Source organism: Lepus europaeus, chromosome 8 (genome assembly GCF_033115175.1).
Source record: "Lepus europaeus isolate LE1 chromosome 8, mLepTim1.pri, whole genome shotgun sequence".
Lineage (NCBI taxonomy): Eukaryota > Metazoa > Chordata > Mammalia > Lagomorpha > Leporidae > Lepus > Lepus europaeus.
In genome coordinates, this window is record NC_084834.1 from 56,006,036 (window position 1) to 56,025,226 (window position 19,191).

At 42.3% G+C, this 19,191-nt stretch overlaps 1 protein-coding gene across 1 annotated transcript in view; it reads left to right on the forward strand.

The window, feature by feature from the left end:
• Positions 1–203: 203 nt before the first annotated feature.
• BBS7 (Bardet-Biedl syndrome 7) overlaps positions 204–19,191 on the forward strand; it is a 57,361-nt gene continuing 38,373 nt past the window's right edge. The window contains exons 1-5 of the mRNA XM_062199677.1: positions 204–388; positions 2,541–2,606; positions 12,493–12,555; positions 14,980–15,155; positions 18,173–18,359. Coding sequence (XP_062055661.1) covers positions 353–388; positions 2,541–2,606; positions 12,493–12,555; positions 14,980–15,155; positions 18,173–18,359 — 528 coding nt within the window. The 5' untranslated portion in view covers positions 204–352. The remainder of the gene's footprint in view (positions 389–2,540; positions 2,607–12,492; positions 12,556–14,979; positions 15,156–18,172; positions 18,360–19,191) is intronic.

Below are 19,191 nucleotides of genomic sequence, written 5' to 3' on the forward strand. Positions count from 1 at the left end.
CGCAGCGGTGAGGGCGGAGCCAAGACTGCATCTCCGGTCTCTCTGGAAACCGCCCCTCCCCGATCCAAGGCATCTTGGTATCCATTCCTTTCCGCCTCTGATTGGAGCAGGCTGTAAGTGGGCGGCCCTTCGGGTGAGGGGCGGGACTTCATTTTGTCTCGGGGCCAATCGCGTGAGCGTGCTGACGTCATGCCAGGCGCCGCTGCCCAGCCTCCCGGCCGGAGCTTTGTCTACAGAGGCCGTAGTAGCTGTTGTTGTCCTTTGGGCAGGACACGGGCGGGTGCCTGGTTGCTGGCAGCCGGTGTCCCTCCTGTTTCTGTGTGGCTCTGTCCCACGAGTCCGTGTCACCGTCATGGATCTGGTTTTAAATCGTGCGGATTATGTACAGGTATAGACGAGCCCGCTCGCAGAGGATTTCATTCCTTTCACTGACGTGGAGGGGTTGCCGGGAGCGGGTGCTGCCCACCGCCGTTCATCCCACTCACAGGCAGCTGGGAGTGGTCTGGGAGGGTCTGCCGGGGCGTGGGAAGGGGCGGCATACCTCCCCGCGGGGCTGTCGCCTGCCTGGCCCTGACGCGATCGCACCCCAGTTTTCTTCCCGTGGCCCTTCTGCTCCCCGGCTGCCGCTGCCGCGGTCCCCGAGTCATCTGTCTCCCATCTCTACGCAGTCTCCTTTCCCGGGCTCCAGACACTTGTTTCTTACTGTGAGCTGACCGCATCAGCCAGATCATAATAAAAACCACGACAACCATTTTATTGAGCATACGATCAATAGTTTAGCATATGTAAATATTTAATCATCATAGTACATGCCAACATAGGTAATATTTTATATATATATATTATTTTTTTTTAAGTCAAAGTCAATTTATTGTTAAAGTCATGGCAAAAATGCTTAGCGGGTGCCGATGGTCACCTGCCACACTCGCACCAGGTTGTCTGTGTAGACAGCAAACAGGGTCTGGCCCTCAGCAGACCAGGCCAGAGAGGTACACTGGGGTGGCTCTGCCTTGCTGCTGGTACTAACTTATTGCTTCAGTTCATCTACGATGATCTTGCCTGCTAAGTCCCAGATCTTGATGCTAAGGCCTGTGGCAGCACATAGGTAATATTGTAAATGTCTACCCAGGGGCTCAGAGAAGGGAAATGATTCTTAACATTTATGGAGTTGCTATTTGAATCAAAGGCTTGGAGTCCAGAACTGATGACTTTTCTGTTACCCACAGTGCCTTTTAGGATTTCTTTCGGCCTTAGAACTGTCTATCCCAATTCCCTATCTCCTCCATTTTCAGCCATCCTATTTTAGCTAATGGTGCAAAAGTTTACCCAGTTTCCCTGGGAGTCATGCTAGGTACTTCTCACCGTGGAATCTCCTGTATCCAACCAGTCACTACATCGTGTTGCTTTTATCTCTCTAACGTCTTTTCAATCTTTCATATTTTTCCCCATCTCTATTACCCTCAGTTTGGTCGCTGGTCTTCTCTTACTTGGATAATTGATATAGCTTCCCGCTTCACCTCTATCTTTCATGTCATTTGATAGATTGATATTTTAAAATGCAAGTCTAAACAGATTAAACTTTAATACTGCCTGGAGTACAGAATAAAATCATATTCACATTTTTTCTTTCTTTCTTTTTTTTTTTTTTCTTTTTGACAGGCAGAGTGGATAGTGAGAGAGAGACAGAGAGAAAGGTCTTCCTTTTTGCCGTTGGTTCACCCTCCAATGGCCGCTGGGAACGGTGCATCTTGCTGATCCGAAGCCAGGAGCCAGGTGCTTCTCCTGGTCTCCCATGCGGGTGCAGGGCCCAAGGACTTGGGCCATCCTCCACTGCCTTCCTGGGCCATAGCAGAGAGCTGGCCTGGAAGAGGGGCAACCGGGATAGAATCCGGCGCCCCAATCGGGACTAGAACCCAGTGTGCTGCCGCCGCAAGGCTGAAGATTAGCCTGTTAAGCCACGGCGCCGGCCCATATTCACATTTTTTTCACAATGTGTTGTTTTCTCCACCTTCTCTCCCTTTAGTCTCATCCTCCTCCCCTAACTGTAGACCACTAAGTGACTTTTTTGTGCTAAACAAACCATGCTGTTTCCATCCTGTGATTCTTTTGTAAAAATGTTCATTGTCAGTTAGATTAGATGTCATTGCCAAGATCTTGCTTGATACTTTGGCCCAAGTTTCTTTGTTACATTTCCAGTAAGTATAATTTGTTTCCAAAGATTTTAATCACTTTACAAAAAAATCCTCAACAACTGTGTGAAGTTGGAAAAGAAGGCTTCTAAAAATATTTTTTTCATGAAGCACTTTACCAATATGTCATAAATTATTTTTGGCTTTAAACATTATGATATAAACTTTACTATTTTGGGTGGTTCCATATGTTCTGTCTTGTGACATATTTTATTAAAAAATCACTAATTTCAATTAAAAAAAAAGGCTCCCTATTATCTGAATCTAGTGGTTCACCCATTCTCTGGTATGGTAGTTTCAAATTACAGTGTATCAGAAGACTTTCACTAGTTGACTGGTGTGTTTCTTCAGGTGGGAGTGACCTCTCAGAAGACTATGAAACTACTTCCTGCCTCAAGACATAGAGCAACACAAAAGGTACAGTATAGATACTGCTTTCTTCACTTCTCCCTAGCTCCCACAAAAGAGGGGCTCCTATTCTTTATTGGTAAATTATTCTTTTAAAAATGTTAGTGTTGGCCAGCGCCACGACTTACTTGGCTAATCCTCTGCCTGCAGCGCTGGCACCCCGGGTTCTAGTCCTGGTTGGGGCGCCGGTTCTGTTCCGGTTGCTCCTCTTCCAGTCCAGCTCTCTGCTGTGACCTGGGAAGGCAGTAGAGGGTGGCCCAAGTGCTTGGGCCCTGCACCCGAATGGGGGACCAGGAGGAAGCACCTGGCTCCTGGCTTCGGGCAGCGTGCTGGCCGCAGCGGCCATTAGGGAGTGAACCAACGGAAAAAGGAAGACCTTTCTCTCTGTCTCTCTCTCACTGTCTATAACTCTGTCAAATAAAATAATAATAATAATAATAATTAAAAGAGTAATTTGAACAGAAGATCAAATACCAAGGGACTTTTATAGACAGTACTTTTCTTGGATATTAAAAATTATTATGTATGATTAGTAAATAATGTAAGTGACCTTGTTAAAAAGTATTTACCAGAGAAGGGACATTAGACTAGTATTTAAGACACCCCACATTGGACTGCCTGGGTATGATTTCCAGCTCTGATTCCTGATTACAGCTTCTTGCTGATGAAGATCCAGCGAGGCAAAGTTGATGGTTTAAGTAATTGGGTTCCTGCCACCCAGGTGGAAAACATGTATTGGGTTCCTGAAACATGTATGGTGTTCCTTGCTCCTGGCTGTGGTTCAGCTCAGCCATTGTTGCATCTTGGGAGTGAATAGTAAATAGGAACTCCGTCTGTCTCTTTATCTCTCCACCTCCCAAATAAATAAATAAAAACTGGAAAATAAAATCCTTACATCATTTTTATTATTGTGTGTGTACCAGATTGTGTATATGGAGAAAGAAATATAAAATAGGAATAGAGAAAATGCTTACTTTAAACTTTCTTTCTTTTTTTTTTTTTGACAGGCAGAGTGGACAGTGAGAGAGAGAGAGAGAAAGGTCTTCCTTTTGCCGTTGGTTCACCCTCCAATGGCTGCCGCGGCCGGCGCACCACACTGATCCGAAGCCAGGAGCCAGGTGCTTCTCCTGGTCTCCCATGCGGGTGCAGGGCCCAAGGCAGAGGATTAGCCTATTGAGCTGTGGCGCCGGCTTACTTTAAACTTTCTAATATTTTTTAAGGGTCATTAATTATTTTGATATCAAACTTTGTATTTAACAGTATTGATTATTTTTATTGAACTATTGGTCCCATGATTTCCATAAAACAGTTATAATTTCTTGGTAGATTAGTTGGATATTTTAATAACTGTAAGATAAATACATTATCCTGATACATTAATATTTTATCATGATAAATTACAGATTTCTGATCATCACAGTCTACTCAAGCAGTACTTTTCAAACTGGTCTGAAGACTCCTTTATACACTTAAATTATTGAGGACACCAAAGAATTTTTGTTTGTAGAGGTTACATCAACATTTGCTGTTTTAAAATTAAAACTCTTAAATGTGTAAAATTTTCTTTTGGGGCCGTGTTGTGGTGGAATGGGTAAAGCTGCCACCTGCAAAGCCGGCATCCTATGTGGGCTCTTGTGGAATTCCTGGCTGCTCCACTTCCAATCCAACTCCCTGCTAGTGTGTTTGCAAAAGCAGTGAACGATGGCCCAAGTACTTGGACCCTTGCACTTATATGAGAGACCCAGAAGAAGCTTCTGGCTGCTGCCTTCAGACCGTTCTAGCTCCGGCTGTTGTGACCATTTCGGGAGTGAGCCAGTGGATGGAAGATCTCTCTCTTTCTGTCTCTCCCTCTCTATCTGTAACTCTACCTTTCAAATAAATAAATAAATCTTAAAAAAAAAAAAAAAAGATTGGGGCCAGCACTGTGGCTCAGTGGGTTACTGCCCTGGCCTGCAGTGCCAGCATCCCATATGGGCTCCGGTTCTAGTCCCGGCTGCTCCACTTCCGATCCAGCTCTGCTGTGGCCTGGGAAAGCAGTAGAGGATGGCCCAAGTCCTTGGACCCCTGCACCCACATGGGAGACCTGGAAGAAGCTCTTGGCTCCTGGCTTCGGATTGGCGCAGCTCCAGCCGTTGCGGCCAACCTGGGAGTGAACCATCGGATGGAAGACCTCTCTCTCTCTGCCTCTCTTTTCTCTGTGTAACTCTGTCAAATAAATAAATCAATCTTTAAAAAAAAAGAAAAAGATTTTTTTAAGATAATAATCCTATTTCATGTTGCATTTTTATGAAAAACAGCTATTTTTTAAAGCGAAGATTTTGCTGTTTTATTTTTGAGAATTTTTGTAATGTGTGGCATAAGCAAAGAAAGGTAGATTCTCATATCTGATTTCTGCATTCAATCTGTCAGGATATGTTGTTTTGGTTAAAGTATATGAAGAAAATCCAACCTCAACAGATACATAGTTGGAAATAGGTGTATTTAAATAGCTTTTCTAATTAAATATGACTCTTCCTATTTGATATTACATGTAAACTTGATATATAGTAGTTGCACCATGGACTCTGAAACCATATTGGTGAGCTTTTCATACTTTGATACATTAAAATCATTGATTTTTTTCATGCAAAATTTTGTAGCATCTAGTAATACTTAAGATTGTTGGTTCATTGTTACATATATCTTCTAATGTTGATATATTTTAGGATACAATTATAGAATATCAAATTTGTTAATATCACTACTGATATCATCAGAAAAGTTAAGAATTTTGAAGCTGTCAAATTCATAGTAGCAATACAAGTCTTCATTTTATTTTTTTTTCTTTTCTTTTTTTTTTTTTTAAATTTTTGACAGGCAGAGTGGACAGTAGAGAGAGAAACAGAGAGAAAGGTCTTCCTTTTGCCGTTGGTTCACCCTCCAATGGCCGCCGCGGTAGGCGCGCTGCGGCCGGCGCACCGCGCTGTTCCGATGGCAGGAGCCAGGTGCTTCTCCTGGTCTCCCATGGGGTGCAGGGCCCAAGCACTTGGGCCATCCTCCACTGCACTCCCTGGCCACAGCAGAGAGCTGGCCTGGAAGAGGGGCAACCGGGACAGGATCGGTGTCCCGACCGGGACTAGAACCCGGTGTGCCAGCGCCGCAAGGCGGAGGATTAGCCTATTGAGCCGTGGCGCCGGCCACAAGTCTTCATTTTAAAGCTCAATTTTGTTGTTGTTGTTTAAGATTTCTTTGTTTTATTTGAAAAGCAGAGCTAGAAAGGGAGAGACAGAAATCCTCTATTGGCTGGTTCACTCCCTAGATGGCTGTAACGGCTGGTGCTGGGCCAGGCTAAAGCCATAAGCCAGGAACTTCATCCAGTTCTCCCACTTGGGTGCAAAGGCCCAAGCACTTGGGACATCTTCCACTGCTTTCCCAGGCACATTAGCAGATAGCTGGATCAGAAGTGGAACAATTGGGATTCAAACTTGCACCCATGTGGGAATGCCAGCATTGCAGGTGACAGCTTAAATGGCTGTGCCACAATGCTAGCCCCATAAAGTTCAAATTTTATCGTTGATTTCAAATAATGTCAGCTGTTTTCCTTTGAAATGTCTACCAAATACCAGGTGTTAATAACAATAGTTTTTAGTCATTCTTTATTTCTCAAAAATTTGTTTCTTGAAAAATGCAGATAGTTTATCTCATTACTGAAACACAATTTAAAAAAAACATAATTACACAATTGCTTTTCCTGAAAACTGCTTCAGTATTTAGAAGTGCTTTATGCATATTTCCTATTTTGTTACACTAAGTATTAAAAGGATATATAATCAAGGGTTAAGATTTAATAAAATTAATAATTTTTATTGTTTCATTAAGGACATTATTATGAGAAGCTGTATTTTTTTTTCTGCTATCAAATAATAATGATGATTATTAGTGACCACTTTATGCTTTGATGTTATTGCTGATTCTTGTCAGACACTGGCATTTTTACCCATTGTTTTTGCACCTTCATCACAAATGTCAACCAAAAGGAAAAGGAAAATGAAGATTTATTATTATTTTTTAAAATAGTTTTGACCTTGGGGCTGGCGCTGTGGCACCACAGATTAAAGCCGCGGCCTGCAGCGCCGGCATCCCCTACGGGCGCTGGTTCAAGTCCCAGCTGCTCCACTTCCCATCCAGCTCTCTACTTTGGCCTGGGAAAGCAGTGGAAGATGGTCCGAGTCCTTGGGCCCCTGCACCCACATGGGAGACCTGTAAGAAGCTCATGGTCCTGGCTTCAGATCAGCTCAGCTCTGGCCATTGCAGTCATTTGGGGAGTGAGCCAGCAGATGGAAGACCTCTCTCTCTCTCTCTGACTCTATCTCTCTCTGTAACTCTGTCTTTCAAATAAATAAAATAAATCTTTTAAAAAAATAATTTTGACTTGTTAGCTCTCCTAAAACATTCTCATTTACCCCCAGAATTCCAGGGATCACACTTTGAGGATTCCTATTAATCAGCTACAATTTTATAACTTATTGGGATAGTATATTGTCAAAAAAATTCAAATCTTAACTAGTCTTACTTATTTTTGTCTGAAAATAAATCTCTGACATTAACAAATATCTTTAAATCCCCTGAAAATGTGTGTCTAATTTTTTATGAATGTTCCTTGTTCTTGGGAGATAGTACACAGCTGGTATCACACCAAGGGGTTTTTGTTCCCTGAGAAAGTTAAGAATTAGTGGCCCAAGAACATGTTCTGTGTATTGCCAGCCTTTTGATTTTTGAGATTGATTTTATAACCTAACATATGTCAATTTTCTAATATTTTGTATGATTGAAAAGTATGAATATTCTAATTCTTGAAATGAGTGATTTATTTATATAGGAACACAGTTCCCATTAAATATATGAGGAGACTTCAAAAAGTTAAAGGAGGGGCTGGTGCTGTGGCATAGTGAGTAAGGCTGCAGCCTGTGGCACCCAGCTCCCCTGTTGCAGCCATTTGGGGAGTGAACCAGTGAATGGAAGATATCTCTGTCTGTCTCTTCATCTCTCTCTGTAACTCTGCCTTTCAAATAAATTTAAAAAATCTTAAAAAACAGTTAACAGGGGCTGGCGCTGTGGCGGAATAGGTAAAGCTGCCGCCTGCCATGCCTTATATGGCATCCCATATGGGTGCCAGTTCAAGTTCCTGCTGCTCCACTTCTGATCCAGGTCTCTGCTTGTGGCCTGGGAAAGCAGTGAAAGATGGCCCAAGTGCTTGGGCCCCTGCACCAGCATGGGAGACCCGGAAGAAGCTCCTGGCTCCTGGCTTCAAATCAGCACAGCTCCGGTCATTGCAGCCAACTGGGGAGTGAACCAGCAGATGGAAGACCTTTCTCTCTCTGCCTCTCCTTCTCTCTGTGTATAACTCTGACTTTCAAATAAATAAATAAATAAATCTTAAAAAAAAAAAAAACTCAGTTAACAGAAAACAGAATTAAAAGGTAAAAATATAACCTTTAGTTCTCAACATAAGCTCCATCAAGTTCAAGCTACTTTTGTAAGCAACATTACCAGCCATTTAGTTCAACCTGAAAGAATGGAGGGTCCTGGGAATTTAATCATGTCAAAGCAATCTTTTTTATTACTATTATTAACTGAAGAAAATGGGTACCCTTTAAAGATTTATTTTAAAGATTTATTTACTTATTTGAAAGAGTTACATAGAATGTGAAGCAGAGGCAGAGAGAGAGGAAAAAAAAGAGAAAGGCAGAGAGAGAGCTTCCATCCACTGGTTTACTCTCCAAATGGCTACAGTGGCTGGGGCTGGATCAGGCTGAAGCCAGAAGCCAGGAGCTTCATCCAGGTCTTCTGTGTGTGTGCAGGAGCCTGAGGATTTGGGCCATCTTCTGCTTTCCCAGATACATTAGCAGGGAGCTGGATCAGAAGTGGAGCAGCTGGGACCCGAACTGGCACCCATATGGGATGCTGGTCCTGTAGGTAGCAACTTTACTGGCTACACCATAGTGCCAGTACATATATATATATATATATATATATACACACACACATATAAAAGATTAGGAAATAAAAAGAAGTCAAAAGGATCCAAGTCAAGAATGTGAGGTGGATTCCTAATTATTTCCCATTAACAACTCGGAAAAATTGTTTGATGAAAGGAATAAGTAGGAGCATTGTTCTGGTAGAGTTCTCTGGTGAAGCTTTTCTGAGCTAAACAAAAAAAAAAGTTTATGCTAAACTTTGGCTAGCTTTATCAGAACACTCTGTTAATAAGTATTCATTTTTTGGTCTTCCAAGAAGCCAACAAACAAAATTCCTTGAGCTTCCCAAAAAATTGTTCTCATGATCTTTGCTCATCACCAGTCCACTTTTGCTGTTATTGGACTACTTTCACCTCATCCTGGTTGCCATTGCTTTGATTTTGCTTTGTCTTCAGGATTGTATTGGTAAAACCATGTTTCAACTCTTGGTCTAGTTCTTTGAAGAAATCTTTTATTTTAAAAGCTCTGCTCTTGATTGCAGCTGGTCTAGATATAACAGTTTGGCCACTCCTTCACCAGAATGTTTGCTGCAGTTTAATTTTTAGCCAGAACTCAATAAACTGAACCAGTTGAGGATCTATTATGTTGGTTATAATTTCTGATGTTAATTGTTAATCATCTTCAATTTGGGCACCAACAAGATTAATTTTTCCTCCCAAATTGAATGGTCTGCTGCCAGGTGCTTTATATTCAGTGTTTTTTTTTTTTTTTTTTGACAGGCAGAGTGGACAGTGAGAGAGAGAGAGACAGAAAGGAAGGTCTTCCTTTGCCGTTGGTTCACCCTCCAATGGCCGCCGCGGTCGGCACGCTGCTGCTGGCGCACCACGCTGATCCGAAGACAGGAGCCAGGTGCTTACCCTGGACTCCCATGGGGTGCAGGGCCCAAGCACTTGGGCCATCCTCCACTGCACTCCCGGGCCACAGCAGAGAGCTGGCCTGGAAGAGGGGCAACCGGGACAGAATCCGACGCCCCGACCAGGACTAGAACCCAGTGTGCTGGCGCCACAGGCGGAGGATTAGTCTAGTTAGCCACGGCGCCGACCCCCATACATTTTTGTAAAACATCAATGATTTCACCATTCTTCCACATGAGCTTCATCATAAATTTGATGTTTTGCTTTAGTTTAGCAGAATTCATTTTTCTGTGATAGAGGATTTTTTTTTTTTATTTGACAGATACAGTTAGTGAGAGAGAGACAGAGAGAAAGGTCTTCCTTCCGTTGGTTCACTCCCCAAATTCACTCCCCAAATGACCACCACGGCCGGCGCTGTGCCGAAAAGAGGATCCTTTCTAACTGGATGCTGTTCAGACAATTTATAAAAGGTTTATTTTGAAGCAAAATATGAAATCCATGCATAGTGTTTTTGAAACATGCATTTTCCATGAACTTTTTGAGGGTCCCTCAACTGTACATGCACACATAGAAACATAGACACATGTATATTAGGTAAAAGGTAACTGTTTCTGTAATATCTTTTGTCTGCTTGATTATCTGTCTCTGAGAAAGAAGTGCTAAAATTTCGCTCTATGTTTATTTCAAAATCATCCACTGGCCTTGTGTTAGTAATTGTTGAATGATGTTTTGTGTACCTATTCATTTGCTAAACATTTCCCATTAAAAAGGTTTTAGAGATTATTAAGCACACATTATTAAGGTCACAACCTTATTTGATAGTCTGCTATGAAAGTTAATTTAACTTTTGCTTTAGTTAAGAAAAAATTATTTTTGCCATTTTGGGCCATATGTTCTTAAATTAACTTTCTAAGAACAAAATAGGGGCCAGCGCCGTGGCTTAACAGGCTAATCCTCTGCCTTGCGGCGCCGGCACCCCGGGTTCTAGTCCCGGTTGGGGTGCCGGATTCTATCCCAGTTGCCCCTCTTCCAGGTCAGCTCTCTGCTATGGCCAGGGAAGACAGTGGAGGATGGCCCAAGTGCTTGGGCCCTGCACCCGCATGGGAGACCAGGAGAAGCACCTGGCTCCTGGCTTTGGATCAGCGAGATGCGCCGGCCGCAGCGGCCATTGGAGGGTGAACCAACAGCAAAAAGGAAGACCTTTCTCTCTGTCTCTCTCTCACTATCCACTCTGCCTGTCAAAAAAAAAAAAAAAAAAAAAACAAACAAAAAAAAAACAAAATAGGAGGGTAAGTTCATGGAAAAATGGAAATTAAAAGTTAATTTGTGGGCCGGCACTGTGGCTCACTTGACTAATCCTCCTCCTGTGGCGCCGGCATCCCATATGGGTGCCAGGTTCTAGCACTGGTTGCTCCTCTTCCAGTCCAGTTCTCTGTCGTGGCCCAGGAAGGCAATGGAGGATGGCCCAGATCCTTGGGCCCTGCACCCGCATGGGAGACCAGGAGGAAGCACCTGGCTCCTGGCTTCAGATCAGCGTAGTGCTGGACGTAGTGGCCATTTAGGTGGTGAACCAATGGAAAGAAGACCTTTCTCTCTCTCTCTCTCACTGTCTATAACTCTACCTGTCAAATAATAAATAAATAAATACATTAAAAAAAGTTAATTTTGGTGCAGAAAGTTTTGAAATCCATGCATAATTTTCTCATAATATACATTTTTCATGAATTTTTTGGATACCCCTCATATGCATAAATTTCAAAAAAAATTTGCACTGAAATAAATGTTATTTTCTAATTCTATTTTCCATGAATTTGAAGTTGCCAATAACTTTCATATTGATTCTTCATAGTTTTCTCTTTTAGCCCTTTCTTACTCTTCAGAGGAATAGTTTTAAAGATTTTTTTTTAAATTATTATTAATTGAGAGGTAGAGTTACAGACAGAGAGGGAGAGACAGAGAGGTCTTTCACCTGCTGGTTCACTCCCCAAATGGCTGCGATGGCCGTAGCTGAGCTGATCTGAAGCCAGGAGTCAGGAACTTCACTCTGGATCTTCCATGTGGGTGCAGGGGCTCAAGCACTTGAGTCATCTTCCACTGCTTTCCCAGGCCACAAGCAGAGAGCTGGATCATAAAGAAGAGCATCTGGGACATGAAGCAGTACCCATATGGGATGCTGGTGCTGCAGACAGAGGCTTAACCTACTATGCCACAGCTCTGGCTCCATGGAGGATTAGTTTTTGTGGGAGTTGTTTTCATAGATTGTCTTACCTCTCTACTTTTTTTTTTTTTTCAAAGATTTATTTATTTATTTGAAAGGCAGAATTACAAAGAGGCAGAGGCAGAGAGACAGGTCTTCCATCCGCTGGGTACAGGGGCCCAAGGACTTGGACCATCTTCCACCACTTTCCCAGGCCATGGCAGAGAGCTAGGTGGAAAGTGGAGTAGCCAAGGGATCGGTGCTGTGGTGTAGTGGGTAAAGCTGCTGCTTACAGTGCCAGCATCCCATATGGGCGCCGGCCGGTTCAAGTCCTGGCTACTCTACATCTGATACAGCTCTCTGCTATGGCCTGGGAAAGCAATAGAATATGGCCCAAGTCCTTAGGCCCCTGCACCCATGTGGGAGACCCGAAAGAAGCTCCTGGCTCCTGGTTTTGGATTGGTGCAGCTCTGGCCATTGCAGCCAATTGGGGAGTGAACCAATGGATGGAAGACCTCTCTCTCTCTCTCTCTGTGCCTCTCCTTCTCTCTCTATTTAACTCTGACTTTCAAGTAGATAAATAAATTTATATATATATATATATATATATATATATATATATATATATATATAAAGTCAAGCAGCCGAGACTCAAACTGATAGTGCCCATATGGGATGCTGGCACTGCAGGTAGCAGCTTTACCCGCTATAACAGAGCACCAGCTTCTGATCTATTTTTAAAGTCATAATTTTTTTTATTGAGAATCTTGCTTTTCTCATAAAGGACATAGTTATAATAATTTTGGATTCTCTTCAATCTATTACAGGTGGTTATTGGAGACAATGATGGGGTAGTTATGTGCTTTGGCATGAAGAAAGGAGAAACAGTGGTAAGTATAGCTTCAATGCAGGTGAGAAAAGCTTTTCTTTCTCTTCTTTTTACATTTATTTTACTGGGGGCCAGTGCTGTGGCATAGCGGGTAAAGCTGCCACCTGCAGCATCCCTTATGGGCACTGGTTCAAGTCCTGACTGCTCTATATTTGATCCAGCTCTCTGCTATAGCCTGGGAAAGCAGAAGATGGCCCAAGTCCTTGGGCCCCTGGATCCACATTGGTGACCTGGAAGAAGCTCCTGGCTTTGGATTGGCGCAGCTCCGGCCATTGCAACCATCTGGGGAGTGGACCAGTGTGTGAAAGACCTCTCTCTACCTCTCTGTAACTCTGCCTTTCAAATAAATAAATAAATCTTTAAAAATATTTACTTATTGAAAGGCAGTTATAGAGAGAGGGAGAGGTATCTTCCATCTGTTGATTTACTCGCCAAGTGGCTGCAATGGCTCTGGATGGGCCAGCCTGAAGCCAGGAACCAGAAGCTTCATCTGGTTTTCCTACATGGGTTCAGGGACCCAGGGACTTGGGCCATCTTCTGCTGCTTTCCCAGGTGCATAGTCAGGGTGCTGGGTCAGAAGTAGAGGGGCTGGCACTCAAACTGGTGCCCACAGGAAACATTGGTGTTCCAGGAGGCAACTTAACCTGCTACGCCATAAGACTAGCCCCCCAAAACTTTTCTAAACGAAATGTACTGCTTGTTGAATCCTCCTAGGTTAAAAATTTTTCTAAAATACAAACAAGGGAGAAGGGGTTGTAAAGGCCACATGGGTGCAAGGGCCCAAGGACTTAGGCCATGTTCCACTGCTTTCCCGGGCCATAGCACAGAGCAGGATTGGAAATGGAGCAGCTGGGACTCAAACCAGTACCCATGTGGGATGCTGGCACTGCAGGGGCGGTTTTACCTGTTTCACCACAGCACCTGCCCCAAGAGATTAATTTCAAAGAGATGATTAGGGACCAGCTTTGTGGTGTAGCAGGTAAAGCTGCCCCCTGTGATGTTGGCATCTCATAATGGTGCCTGTTTGAGTCCCAGCTGCTCTACTTCTGCTATCCAGCTCCCTGCTAATGTGCCTGGGAAAGCAGCAGAAGATGGCCCACCCATATGGGAGATCCAGAAGAAGCTCCTGGTTCCTGCCATCTGTCTGGTCCAGCCCTGGCTGTTGTGGCCATCTGGGGAGTGAACCAGTGGATGAAAGATCTCTTGTCTTTCCCTCTCTCTCCCTGTAACTGTGCCTTTCAAATAAGGAAAAATCTTTTTTTAAATAAAGATGATTAAAATGTGAAAATGGTATCTGGTGGACCTAATTAAAGATTTTGCTACTTAGGCTTTCCTGTGGATAAGAATATTGCTTAAAAAAGTGCTTCACAAACTTTAATGTGTATAGGACCCAGCTGGGAAATCTTGTTAAAATGCTGATTCCCATTCAGTAGATCTGGTGTTGGACCTGAGATTCTGTGTTTTCATAAATTTAGTGATGTTGGGGCCGGTGCTGTGGTGCAGCGGGTTGAAGCCCCGGCCTGCAGCGCTAGAATTCCATGTGGGTGTGGGTTCAAGTCCCAGCTGTTCCACTTCCAATCCAGCTTTCTGCTGTGGCCTGGGAAAGCAGTAGAAGATGGTCCAAGTCCTTGGGGTCCTGCACCCACATGGGAGACCCAGAAGAAACTCCTGGCTCCTGGCTTCAGATCAGCTAAGCTCTGGCTGTTGCGGTTATTTGGGGAGTGAACCAGTAATGGAGGACTTTCTCCCTCTCTCTGGCTCTACCCCTCTCTGTAACTCTGTCTTTCAAATAATAAAATCTTAAAAAATTTAGTGCTGTTAACAGTGATGATTAGTGAACCCTGCTTAGAAATATAAGAGCATAGACTTCAATTAGGTCATTATTATGTATGTGGAAATGTTTTCCAAAACAACCCCCTGAAGACCTGAATAGATTTTTTCTTTTTTCTTTAAAGATTTTATTTATTTATTTGAGAGGTAGAGTTACAGACAGTGAGAGGGAGAGACAGAAAGAAAGGTTTTCCATCTGCTGGTTCACCCCCCCTAAATGTCTGCAACATTCAGAGCTGAGCTGATCCAAAGCCAGGAGCCAGGAGCTTCTTCTGGATCTTCCACATGGGTTCAGGGGCCCAAGCACTTGGGCCATCTTCTACTGCTTTTCCAGGCCAAAGCAAAGAGCTAGATTGGAAGTGGTGCAGCTGGGACTCAGACTGGCACCCATATGGGATACTGGCACTGCAGGCAGAGGATTAACATGAACCACAGCACTGGCCCCCCTGAATAGATTCTTATCTATGGTTGTTTCTATGTACTAGAACTCTAATATTTTATAAATTTAAAATCATAGTGTATTTTTTGGTAAAGGAAAATGCTTACAATAAAGAAACTTGTGCCTTACCATTTGTTCCATGAATGATGTTTGCAGACTGTGTTCAAGACTTTACCAGGCCTGAAGATAGAGAGGCTGGAACTAGGAGGGGTTCTGAACACACCTCAGGAGAAGATTTTTGTTGCTGCTGGATCTGAGATTAGAGGCTTCACAAAGAGAGGAAAGCAGTTCCTCTCTTTTGAAACAAACCTCACTGAAAGCATTAAAGCCATGTATGTTTATTATTCTCTTTTTTATTTTTACCTATGTATTGATAATATTTTAGATGTAGAGCAACTTATTAACTAACATATCTTAAGTTTTCTGGAAAATAAAATTGACTAAAGTGTTTTATTAATCAGAAACTAAGTTTAACCTAGACTCAACACAAAATTGATTAGCTGTTGAAGTGTTGTTTTCTTTTAAAAACTTTATAGTATTTATAACTTGCTTCAGTTGTGATTCTTGATCAAGCAATAGAGAAAACATCCTCAGGATATTTAGGTTCATATTCTTTAACTGTCTTTGATAGCTCTGGGTTTTAGGGAGCAACATTATATTAAAAGGCTGACTATCAAAGTTTGTGACTACCAGAAGGGTATAATTTTAGGTAAATCTTGTAAGACTCACAGAAAAATAACTCCTTTCGTGGTCTCCTGATATGTGAAATTTTTGAAAAATTTTAGTTTTTGAATCATTTGATGGGGGACAGGGCAGTCAGAAAGGGCTTTAAATTTAGTTAATCTGATTTGCAGTTTCTTACACATGCTACTTAGGAGAATCCCTTGGGAAGCTTGGGATTACTTGTCCTATCTCATACTTGCTGAATCAGAATAATCAAGAGTGGGTCTTTTGTTTTTTTAGAAAACAGTTCGTTATTTGAATCTGATACAGCTAATTTGTACAAACAACCAGACTCCTAGATTTGGAAACTGAAATCTGTATAATTCCGTATAATGCACAGCATATCTCCTGATATTTGGCCTACAAAACTGTTTCTTGAAAAGTTTAGATCAAAATTTAATAATGACAGATGGAAGTAATTTCAAGTGTTTTAACAATGTAACACTTTTGATACACTCTTGTACACAGACATGGCAAAAAATAATGGTGAAATAGTGAAATCAAAGTAATTTATTAACTAGAATATCCCTGTGTTCAGAGAGGTATATATATAGGTAAGAGGAAAATAAGGAGTTTCCCATTAATACTATTTTCTTTACTTTCTTAAATATTTTTGCTGGAATGGCAGAGGTGGAATTTTAAGGTATTTTATTTAGGTTTTGAAAATTTATTATTTATTATCTTTTTCTTTAAAAGATTTATTTATTTATTTGAAAGGCAGAGTTACAGAGAGGTAAAAGCAGAGAGAGTGCGAGAGAGAGAGAGGTCTTCCATCCACTGGTTCACTCCCCAAATTGCTGCAGCGGCCATCGCTGAGCACCTCCTAAGCCAGGAGCCAGGAGCTTCCTCAAGGTCTCCCTTGTGGGCACAGGGGCCAAGCACTTGGGCCATTTTCCACTGGTTTCCCAGGTAATTAGCAGGGAGCTGGATCAGAAGAGGAGCAGCTGGGACTTGAACTAGTGCCCATATGGGATGCTGGCGCTGCAGGTGGCAGCTTTACCTGCCATGCCACAACGCTGGCCCCCAAAATTTATTATCTTAATCTGAACATTTATAATGTTTCATAGGAAAACAAAAGTTAAAACCTCAAAATATTTGGTAAGGAAACTGATCACTTAAAAAAATGTTTATCTCATACATCCTTCCCTGCTCAATGCTTTCATCTATTCCTCACTCTTGTCAACAACAGTGATTGCTAAATAGTGCTTTGGCTATTATAATGCATATTGACTTCAAAATGGACTTGCAGAGCTTGAAAAAGATATAGAATTTTATAAAGTTGGTAAGAATGATATTAAATGTGTGTGTATATAGGGTGTGTGCAGTGAGGTGAGGAGCAGGCATTTGGCACAGAAGTTAAGACGCTGGTTGAGATACCTGTGTACTGTATTGGAGTGCCTGGTTTGAGCCCCAGTTCCTTTGCTTCTAATTCAGCTTTCCAGTCATGTTCAACCTGGAAGGCAGCAGATGATGGCTTCTGCCAACCACATGGGAGACCTGGATTGAGCTGCTCTGTGCTCCTGTCTTTGGTCTCACCCAGTCTTGCTGTTGTAGCATTTTGGGAGTGGATCAGCAGATGGGAGATTTCTCTTTCTGCCTTTCAAATAAAATGAAAATAAATAAAAATTTTAAAAGTAGCCCAACTTTGGGGGCCGGTGCTGTGGCGTAGTAGGTTAATCCTCCACCTGCAGCACTGGCATCCCATATGGGCGCCGGTTCTAGTCCCGGCTGCTCCTCTTTCAATCCAGCTCTCTGCTATGGCCTGGGAAGGCAGTGGAGGATGGCCCAAATGCTTGGACCCCTGTACCCACGTGGGAGACTGGGAAGAAGCTCCTGGCTCCTGGCTTTGGATCGGCACAGCTCTGACCATTGCGGCCATTTGGCGAGTGAACCAACGGAAGGAAGACCTTTCTCTCTATCACTCTTTCTCACTGTCTGTGACTCTGTCATATAAATAAGTAAAATCTAAAAAAAGAAAAATTGTTTTTTGATATAGTAATTATTTTCAGATAATCAAATTCTCATTGTTTTTATTTTTGGATTTTCTGAGCTCAGTCTATTGAATGGCCCAAGGATTTAAGATCCTCATTTTCAGTTTTCAGTCTTTTGCCCAAAAGCCAGAAAATTGAGTGGGGGAAATGAAAGAAAATCATGTTCAATATGGTAAAATTGTAGTAAACTGTTTTATTTTTTGTTTTCATTCTTTCTTCTTCTTTTTTTTTAAAGACTTATTTATTTATTTGAAAGGTAGAGTTAGAGGGGAAGGTGGGATAGGGAGAGAGATTGATTTTTCCATCTTTTGGTTCACTCCTCAAATGGCTGCAACAGCCAAGGCTGAGCAAAGCTGATGTTAGGAGCCAAGAAATCCATCCAGATCTCCCACATTGGTGGCAGGGGCCCAAACATTTGGGCCATCTTTTGCTGCTTTCCCAGGTGCATTAGCATGGAGCTGGATCATAACTGGTGCTCATTTGAGATGCTGGTGTTAGCAAGAGGTGGCTTAACCTGCTGTTGCTGCATCACCACACTGGCACCTAGTTTTATTTTCCTCTGAAAAAAAGTCAGGAGTGACCTGTGCTTATTTTTAAAATGTGGCTGTGTTAAATTGTTATTTTAACGTTCTCAGGCACATATCTGGCTCAGACCTCTTTCTCAGCGCGAATTACATCTATAACCATTACTGTGACTGCAAAGACCAACATTACTACCTTTCTGGGGACAAAATCAATGATGTCATCTGCCTCCCAGTGGAAAGAGTACCACGTATTACACCAGTATTGGCCTGCCAGGACCGAGTGCTCAGAGTTTTACAGGTTACCATTATTAGTATTTTTTTAACTTTGTGTAATTTAGATAAATGAATATTGATGAATGTTGTGCACTTGAGATAAACTGTTTCAATGATTACTATTTAAGTGTTCTATATAAAATTTTTCTGGAAAAACATTTTAATAATTGGTAAATTGATTTATTTTTACTTGAGGCAAGTGTGTTGAGATTTTTTTACAAGTTTTTAGGAGCAATATGTGGAAGAAAAACGTTGCTTTTCCCATCTCCAACCACAATTTCTGAATTAGTACAATCAGAGTTGGATATTCCTAATACAGAGAACCCTTCTGAGCTTTTACAATTCTTTAGCTTCTTCTTTTACCCTCACTTTCCCCCAAAAAATCAAATTACAGGAAAAAATTGGACTGGGGAGAGTGTTATATATATACTTTGAGTTTACTTAGCATTTATGACAGTTTATAAAATGAAGTAAGCACTTAGTACATATTTGTTGGATAAGTAAGTGAATGATGAAGGAACAATAATTTTGTTGTCCTTTTTTTTTTAAGGTTTATTTATTTATTTGAAAGTCAGATATACAAAGAAAGAAGAGGAGAGAGACAGAGAAAGAGAGAGCTTCCATCTACTGGTTCACTCCCCAGATGTCTGTAACAGCTGGGGCTGGGCCAAACTGAAGCCAGGAGTCTAGAGCTTCCTCCAGGTCTCTCACATAGGTGCAGGGGCCCAAGCACTTGGGCCATCTTCTGCTGCCTTTACAGGTGCACCAGCAGGGAGCTGTATCGGAAGTGGAGCAGCTGGGATATGGAATGCTGGCGCTACAGGCCGGGGCTTTAACCCATTGTGCCACAGTACCAT